Source organism: Labrus bergylta, chromosome 19 (assembly GCF_963930695.1).
Source record: "Labrus bergylta chromosome 19, fLabBer1.1, whole genome shotgun sequence".
NCBI classification, from domain to species: Eukaryota; Metazoa; Chordata; class Actinopteri; order Labriformes; family Labridae; genus Labrus; species Labrus bergylta.
The window spans coordinates 830,815-839,654 of NC_089213.1; the positions used below are offsets into that span (position 1 = coordinate 830,815).

Here is an 8,840-nt window from a genome sequence, read left to right on the forward strand (position 1 = left end):
GAGACTCAGTGTGTCTCTGATGTAATAATAAAGGATTTAAACTATACCTCTCTCTCTCTCTGTGTCTCTCTATTCCTCCCTCTCTCTCTCTCTCTCTCTCCTTCCCTCTCCCTCTCTCTCTCTCTTTCTCTCTCTCTCTCTCTCTCACTCTCTGTCTCTCTCTCTCTCTCTCTCTCAGGTGTTCACATTACCCAGAGGATGTACGGCTGTGAGTGGGATGATGAGACTGGAGATGTTAAAGGTTATTATCAAGATGGTTATGATGGAGAAGACTTCATAGTTCTGGACACGAAGACAATGACGTGGGTCGCTCCACAACAACAGGCTGTCGTCACCAAACAGAAGTTGGATAAAGACAAAGCTCAGTTAGAGTATCTTAAGAACTACTTCAACAAGGAGTGTCCTGACTGGCTGAAGAAGTATGTGAACTATGGGAGGAGCTCTCTGATGAGAACAGGTAGGATCAAATGACCTGATGGAGTTGAATTCTGACAATGTTCATCTTCTTCTTTTCTTGTTTATCTTGTAATTGAACAATAAATATTTCACACATGTTTCTATCACACATGCTCTGTCTTCATCTTTAAGCTTCCCCTTACCTTTCCCTTCATGTTAGATCTCTTTCTCTCTGCTGCTCATCGCTCTCTCTCAAAGTTTCTCTGTGTTTTTATTGTACTTTCTCTCTCTCCTCATCTTCTTCTTCATCAATCCATCTGAACCCCCCTCACTTCTCTTCTTCTGTTTCTTCCCCTCTGACCCTCTCTTCTTTGAATTATACTTTAATAAGGTTGATTTTCATTGTTGACTCACTGGATTTTAAAGTCCCTTTTTTTCCCAGTACATTTAAAAAGTGTCATCAAACATGAGTTGTAACAGTATTTAAGAGTAAATCCTGATAAAGAAACTCTAATCTGTCTTCCTGTTTGTCCTCCAGACCTCCCCACAGTGTCTCTCCTCCAGAAGACTCCCTCCTCTCGGGTCACCTGCCACGCTACAGGTTTCTACCCCAACAGAGCCATGATGTTCTGGAGGAAAGATGGAGAGGAGCTTCACGAGGACGTGGACAAGGGAGAGATCCTCCCCAACCACGACGGCTCCTTCCAGATCAGCGCTGACCTTCAACTGCCCTCTGATGACTGGGGGAAGTACGACTGTGTGTTTCATCTCTCTGGTGTGAAGGAGGACATCGTCACCAAACTGGACAAACGAGAGATCAAGACCAACTACGGTAAGACCTCGATGAGAAGTGATGAAAGAGAGGATTTGACTGTAACAGTCGCGTGATGGAGGGAAAGTTTAGTTGTGACTTTTTCTTTCTTTCAAACTCTTCAAATTGTAAAAGTATTCAGAAAAAGAGTTTAAAGGTTCAGCATTAAAGCGATGATAATGTAGACCTCTGGACGTCTTACAAGAAAGATACTATTCCAGAGTTTTAAATGGATTAATAACGCAAAGTGAGAGAGAGAGAGAGAGAGAGAGAGAGAGAGAGAGAGAGAGATGAATAAAGCTGCAGGGCTGGAATAGTGCAGATTTACTTCAACTCTCCAGTCCACATGTTTATTAAAGTATTCAAATGAAAGCACTCATCATTGTGTCAACATGTGTCTGATGAACACTGAAAGAGATTTGAAAAAGACACAAAAAAGGACCAAAAGATTAAAACATAATCATAAAGCTGTGCAGAAAAGGTCCAAAGTGGAGCATAAATAATGATCAGAATGCAGGAAAAGAAATGTCTGATGCTAACATTTTTCTGAGGGGAGACCCCAAGATGCAGTTTTCAATTAAAAGTTGAAAAAAAAAGAAAAAAAGAATCATGTGAGAGAATCGTGATCTCAGATCTCAGGGAGAAAAATCATGATTCACATGTTAGCATCTCTTTTTCATTTACAGCCACATCATTTCATTTCAGTTTCTCTTTAGATTTTATTTTTTAGTGTTTTCAGTTTTTAAATCCATCAAGAAAACGATTGAATCAAACACAGTTAGAGTGCTGTTGTTGAAGAAAAGTCAAACATGTTTATTTTGAGAGATTAAAGGCACTGTGTTGACTTCTCAAAGTTAAAGTTTTAAAGGATGAATGTGTGACATGTTACACATAAATATATCAGAAATCCAGTCTATCCTGTGTGAATGTCTCTGAGTGTGGAGGAGGCGTGGCCAAACAGCAGTTTGTTTTGGTTTGCTCAAGGGCGACATCTACTGGATCAAAAAGTCACTCATTCTTCCTTTAGTTGAAGAGAAGATCAAGTTGATGAATTACTGGATGTATAAATATATCTGTCAGTAAATCATTCACGGTGAGTTTTCTTTTCCTCGTTCAGTCAAAATGAGTTTGAATCCGTTTGTCAAAATCTCTCAGAGCGAAACATCAACATATAAAGAAATCAGCATTCAGATAAAGGACGACAACACGACTGGAAGATGAATCAAACATAGATACAGGATTTATTTACAGACAAGTGGAGATTCAAATGAAGAGCAGCAGGACAAACAGTGTTTATTTACAGGATGATGATTGTCTGCTTGGCACATGTTCTCCTCCTCTAACCTGCTTCATCTGCACAGGTTGTAACTGTGGTTTGTTGATTTGTGCTCAACAGTGAATCCCATGAACACCGTCATCCCCATCATCGCCATCATCGCTGCACTCGTTCTTCTCGGCCTCGCTGTCATTGGATACAAGAAATACAGAGGCAGAAAATGTAAGAGACACAAACTTTGTTCATTTTGGTGTTTTAAGTTTTTAAATGTTATTCTTTGAGTTTATTAAAGGTGCACTTTGTAGATTTGGTAGAGAAATGTGGAAGTTGAAGAAATGTACAGATTCTGTGGTATATGTTCATAACTCTATACACAAACTGTCCTCAGAGGAACAATGTTTGAAGATAAAATGCTCTGAGAGAAGTTATGGTGGGGGGCTTCAACAGTGACACTGTAACTCTCCTGGTAGCTTTTTAGCTCCAAACAGAGTTCCAGGGACCCATTTTTCTTTTGAGTAAAGTTTGTGTATTCAGTTCAGGAAATATAACAGAGAATTGTTTCACTTCTCCAACTTCCAACTTTCAGTACCAAATCTACATATTGCACCTTTAAGACTTTAATACCTGTTGTATCAAAATCTGTTTCAAACAGTAAGGAAGTTTTCCAGCTGTGTCGTATTTTATGACTTTTAAGGGCGTTTTCACATCAGGCATGATTGTTTTGTACAGTACCCGAGCAGGATTATCCTCCCCTCCCCTCTCCCCCGATGGTCCCCACATTAGTAACATTGTTCTGTGTATCGCGGTCCACTTCCTTGAGCACGGTTGTGTTCACATCTCACACGGACCAAGCGGACTCGGGCACGGTAGCTGAGTACAGTACGAGTACGGTATGTTTGTGTTCACACTGATCAAATGAACCGGACTTTAGGGTCCAGTGTACTCGGATCTGGACTTAGATCCGGGCCTGGGACCCTGATGTAAAACCCCCCTAAGAAAGAGAGATGAATTTAATATTGTTTGTTTGATGTTTTTATTTATTTATTTAATTTTAGTACACGAGACAAAGTGAGCTGTGTGCTTAAGTCGAGATACATGTGTCAGTTGAAGGTTTAAATCCTGGAGTTAAGTTACTAGAAAAGGGGAAGAAATGATTTTCTGGCTTTCTGACCTACGTGAGAACTAAAACGACCCGTCTTTGTTTTTGTATTTCAGCTACATGTGAAACGTCTCCTGAAAACAGCTCTGAGCTCGCTGAGAAACTGAATCCAGAGCCTACATGATGAACACACCACCCTGCACCCTGTGAGTTTCTCTCTACGGGACGTGGACCATTCTCACTGTTAAAAACGCCGTTTTAAACGCCTTGTTAAAGAAGCTTCTTTGTTAAACTTGTGTGAGGTTGAAATCAGTGTAAATATGTAGCTTTGTAGAGCTGATCTCTCCAAACACTGATGTGTTAAATGATTGTTCGGTTTGACCGTCTTCATCTCTGCAGGTTTCTTGAAACATTTTGCTCAGGAACAATCAGAGTGAAGGTCGTCTGTGTGTGTTACTGGAGTCCACCTCTCTCACACTGCAGTCACCGTAACTCTCTGCAAGATGAGCCAGAATAAAAACAGACGAGTGGAGTTTCATCTCAGTGGTGAACTGTCTTAAATTTGTACCAAACACAGATAATAATTCAATCTGGTTCCTTCCACGTCTTTAAAAGGCCTCCCTATGATCACACACGTGAAATAAAATCATCAGTTCAAGATTCATCTTCCAGTTGTGTAAATAGTCTGCTTGTACATTTTGTATACATTTTGTTTTTATTACTAACAAACCAAAGCAAATAATAATTCTTGTCTCTGAGTTTTTTTAACAGATAAGGAGAATGTTTTTTTGTTTTTATTTCATAATATTCCTCTTGATTTATTTTGAAACATTTTTATTAGATGTCAAACGATGACAATTTTTAATCACGATTAATTTCTAAATTTAAAAAGTTAATCACATTTTTGATTTTCACGTTTGAAATAAATTGTTGGGCTTTTATTTTGAAATATTTGTACTGTCTTAAGCTGAGAGTACTTTACCTGCTGTTTGAATTTAGCCCTGCTTTTATTTTGAAATAGAGTAAGGAGCTTCCTGTAGTTGGAAGGTAAGGACAAGAACTAAAACACAGAAACAGGAAGTGGTTATGGATCCCAAAGTGAGGTCAAACAGCTCAAAGGAACGGTGACAAAGGTCAGTGTGTGATGTCATAAGGTCAATGTGTGATGTCATCAGGTGGATATTACTGTCTGAGAGTTTGTTAAAGTGAAATGAGACATTCAAAGATGCAGCAGTGTTCTTCTTTTACATCAGTGAGACTACAGGGAGACACTGAGGACCACTATCTACGGAGAGCCTGAAGGGACAAAATAAGATGAGATTAATCGTGATGAACTCGTTAATGCTGACAGCTCTAATTATTGTTTTATTTTGATCAGAGATCCTAAACTGTTTGTGGGAGGCGTCTCAGCTATCCAGTTGAAATCTTGTATATAATTCCTGCTCGTGTTCAGGAACGAGGGATGTTTTCTCTCTGAGTTTTGTGAATGGAAGTGGAAGATGAATTCTCAGAATCACTTCCTGTGTTGGGTTAAGTTAACTAGTGGTGTTGAGCTGCTGTTTCATACCTTTGTACTGTAAATGATCTGTTCAATAAAGTCCCTCACACTCCAAATGTCTGTGTGTTTCTTCACTTCAACATTCATGGAAACACTTACACAGCTGTAGCTACCATTGTGGGAACATTTAGTTTGATTCCAATAAACTTTATGATCTTTACTTTGTTGATCTTATAGACGGATTATTCACATGTTCTGAAACGTCTGAACAAAGATATTTAAATTAGCCGCTCAGTTCAGTAACATCTACATTGTGATGATATAAAAACATTTGTTGGAGCCAGTTTGATGTGTGCTATAGTGTGTGTGCTGAGTTTGGTTATTATTGCTGCTGCTGCTACGTCACCTTTGCACCTGGGCATCATGGGTAATCAGCCACACGCAGCTAGAAAGGGGAGTGACAGGTGAACAGGTGCAGAGAATCAGGATTCAGGTGTGTGTTTGTTTCTAACCCTGTGTGGTTGTGTGAACATGTTTGAGGTTCCTGTCATGTTTGGTGTTTTGATTGTTTCCATCCTCACCAGCTTGTTTTCAATCCGTGCATTTCTCCGACCTTTTGTAGACGATTTAAAGACGACTGATTAATAATTCAGAGTTTGTGGAGGCGACATTCGATCAAAGAAGTCGTAAAAAAGGATCACTAAAAGTAATGAGTGTGAGTGAATGTCTTTAAAATGCTGAACCAGTGAACCTCCAGCTGGTGTGAACATTCAAACACATGGATCCAAGAACCATTTAACCCTTTATTGGCTACGAGCACAAGGTGGATGGATGGACGGATGATCACTGTTCAATAAATAAAGAGAAATCATTACGCTGCCACATGAACTTCAGGATAAATGGTAAATGGACTTGAGCTTGTATATTTCTTTTCTAGTCTTCTGACGACTCAAAGGGCTTTTACAACACGTGTCACACCTACACATTCACACACTGATGGTAGAGGCTGCTGAGTAAAGAGTCCATCACAAGTAAGTGATCACATTCACACACCAGGTCCTTACACACTTATGTTCATACATTTGAAAAGAAACCTTAAAAGATTCAACAGAGAAGTGAAACTGTCGTCTAGAAAGCGTCTCTCTGCAGCTCTCTCACCTTTCCTACGATGCTGCCCACGGTGATGATGGATCCTTTGGGTGCTCCACAGGCCACCAGAGCCTGAGCCACAGCCTGAGTGATCAAGAAGGAGCCCTGGAAGAGACGCAGGAGCAGGAGTGAGTTCATCTCTTCACAGTAAATCAGCACCAGAGAAAAGAGTGTTTGAAATAATAACAAAAATCATTCAGCTCTGTGGACAAAACACAACAATCCTAAACGTTCTTCAGCCTCAATAAAGACATTTTCACTCATGCACTACTGAAAGTCTTCATTATTTTCAGGCAGTCAGAGGTGGTGGACAGAGCAACAGAGTCCAACTCTATGATGACAGTTTTTTTGTACATACTGGAGGACAGAAAACTTAAGGCAGCGGTTTAATAACGTGCACAGAGATCACACATATCGCGGTCATACAGTCTCTGGTTGTGCACGGGTCCTGAGGTAGAAACGTTACCACCCCCCTCTTGCTCCCTCACAGTGAATTTACCTGAATACTTCCTGCTGCGTTCTCACATCAGCTAACCCGACTTCATGCAGAAAAATGATCAGGGGGCTGCCGGCTAAAGAATTCCAGATAAAGTCGGAGTAGAAATGTGTCTGTTTGCGTTCACTCGTGCAGTTTTTTAGAAGTTTTGTGAGAGAATCATTTTATGAATTCTTTTCTTCAAGTGCAACAACGAGAAACTTGAATCTTCGGTTGTTTCCTGTTGAAGACAACAGAGACTGATTTCTTTCTTTCTGATTCTTCTCACAAAGTCGACCCACGTTATGTCTCAACAGCAGTGATGGAAGAAGAGTGCTTTAAGAAGTGCTGCAATTTGAGCACAAATGAACCGGCATCGAGGGCCAACATCTAAAAATATGAATCATTTGTAACTTGTAATTCTGGTGCCGACTAGTGAGGGTGATGACTTCCAACCTTTAAGTGGACTAACGGGCACATCCCTAGTTATTAGATTGTGATGTCATCCTCTGACGTTAACCTGATAGACTCGATTACACGCTGAACTTGCTTCATACCTTCAGGTTGACCTGGATGACTCTGTCAAAGTGATCCTCCTCCATGTTGAGCAGGAAGTGGTCCTGCGTGATGCCTGCTGCGTTCACACACACTGAGGGAGGCTGGAAGTAATGAGTGTGTAGAGGAACAGAACAATAACTTACAAGGAGAGAAAAACAACACGTGGAATAGCCCCTCCAGCATGAAAACACACAGAGAGAAAAGTACCTTTTTCTACAGAAAGGTTGCTGATTATGATGGAAATGTAAACACATGTTGTGTTGGCTTGTCTTCCTGTCTGTATCACACCTGTATTCTGGTGACCAGCTTCTTCACGCTCTCTTTTGATGACACATCCACCACAGCCGCCATGTGACCCTGTCCTCTGAGGTCATTCTGCAGACCCACCATGGTCTCGTTGGCAGACTCCTCGCTGATGTCTGCCACCACCACGGAGGCGCCCTCAGAGGCCAAACGCTGACATACCGCCCGTCCGATCCCACTGCCTCCTCCTGGGAGGGAAAAGAGTAGCATGAAGTTACCAGAGTGACAGAATGTTTTAAACACAACGCTGCAGAGGAAAGACTGAGTGTGACAGAAGATCCACTCTGGAAGTATCTGAAAAAACAAATATCAATCAAGGACGACAAGAAAACACACAGGACAGGAAGCTGACTTGATGTGATTGATTTTCAGTTTGATTAGCCCAACAGTTCAGGGCTACATGACCAATTGTTATTCACAAATCATCTGCGCCCAATCACATTTCTTTCTTTCTTCTGTCTTCAAAAACCTTGAGTCCACTTTTCTATGTGAAAATGTAAGAGGACAAGTGATGCTTCATCATTCATAATACAGCTTTAATGTTTATTCCATCAGTCAAAGAAGACAATTAATAAGCCACAATTCTCATAATACATGTATCCTTTCAGTCACTCACTGTATCCACACTGTATTGCATTTTTTACAGTTTTGAACCTTAAGTCGGACAAAACCAGACATTTAAAGATTTAAACTCTGAGGCATTTAAACATGTTTCCTTTTTCAGTATTTTCACAATTCAACGGCAGATCATTTCATTCTGAAATGGTTGCAGGTCTTATTGATAGCATACACACAGCCAGAATGACAGCTACACTTTCACCTTCACTCTCATTTCAAGTCATCAAACTTAATTCAGTCCGATCTGCTCGAGGTACTGATTTAGAAATCACTGATAGAATCACGGTTACACTAAAATAATGAATTCATTGTCAGCTTACTTTGGAGATCAAACTTTTTGATATCAGAAGCTACTTGCAGTAGGTAGCTGCTTTGATTTGGTGAATTGAAGAAGATTGCAGAAAAACACACGGCTTTGAACGCAACATCTTGAAAAGGGAAAAGGGCATGTCCTTAAACGTCTCACTTCACACAACACCATGTATCTTACAACATATATTTACCAGTGACCAGCGTCAACCTTGATATCAGCCGTGTGGCAGCCGTCATACTCCCATCATGTTTCCCCCCCTTATGTTGTTGTAGCTTTCGGGTTGTCCACTAGATGGCGCCCAGTGATGAAAAATGTTACGTGTTCCGGTTCCGGTTGATGACGAG

At 40.6% G+C, this 8,840-nt stretch overlaps 2 protein-coding genes across 3 annotated transcripts in view; one reads left to right on the plus strand and one right to left on the minus strand.

Moving 5' to 3' along the window:
• The window catches only part of LOC110002982 (major histocompatibility complex class I-related gene protein-like), a 12,013-nt gene extending 6,817 nt beyond the window's left edge, over window positions 1-5,196 (plus strand). Inside the window, exons 3-6 of the mRNA XM_065948126.1 lie at window positions 179-457; window positions 935-1,228; window positions 2,604-2,705; window positions 3,699-5,196. Coding sequence (XP_065804198.1) covers window positions 179-457; window positions 935-1,228; window positions 2,604-2,705; window positions 3,699-3,766 — 743 coding nt within the window. The 3' untranslated portion in view covers window positions 3,767-5,196. The remainder of the gene's footprint in view (window positions 1-178; window positions 458-934; window positions 1,229-2,603; window positions 2,706-3,698) is intronic.
• On the minus strand, window positions 2,426-8,840 carry LOC109991305 ((3R)-3-hydroxyacyl-CoA dehydrogenase-like). 2 transcript variants are annotated; one of them, XM_065948139.1, is made up of 5 exons: window positions 8,687-8,840; window positions 7,551-7,753; window positions 7,262-7,363; window positions 6,239-6,334; window positions 2,426-2,669 (listed from the first exon to the last, which is right to left on the minus strand). In XM_065948139.1, exons 1-5 carry the CDS (start codon window positions 8,730-8,732, stop codon window positions 2,640-2,642), a joined length of 477 nt encoding a protein of 158 aa, XP_065804211.1. In that variant the 5' UTR covers window positions 8,733-8,840; the 3' UTR covers window positions 2,426-2,639. The 2 variants fall into 2 exon arrangements, with proteins under 2 accessions (XP_065804211.1, XP_065804212.1); XM_065948140.1 differs by lacking the exon at window positions 2,426-2,669 and adding an exon at window positions 5,864-5,926.

What these genes read in the sequence shown, in the direction of transcription:
- LOC109991305 (XM_065948139.1), bottom strand. Translation starts at nt 8,732, where the DNA reads ATGACGGCTGCCACACGGCTGATATCAAGGTTGACGCTGGTCACTG. An exon ending in AAGGTTGACGCTGGTCACTG is followed by an intron (nt 7,754 to 8,686) that starts GTAAATATATGT and finishes TTTCCCTCCCAG; the next exon opens with GAGGAGGCAGTGGGATCGGA. An exon ending in AGCTGGTCACCAGAATACAG is followed by an intron (nt 7,364 to 7,550) that starts GTGTGATACAGA and finishes CATTACTTCCAG; the next exon opens with CCTCCCTCAGTGTGTGTGAA.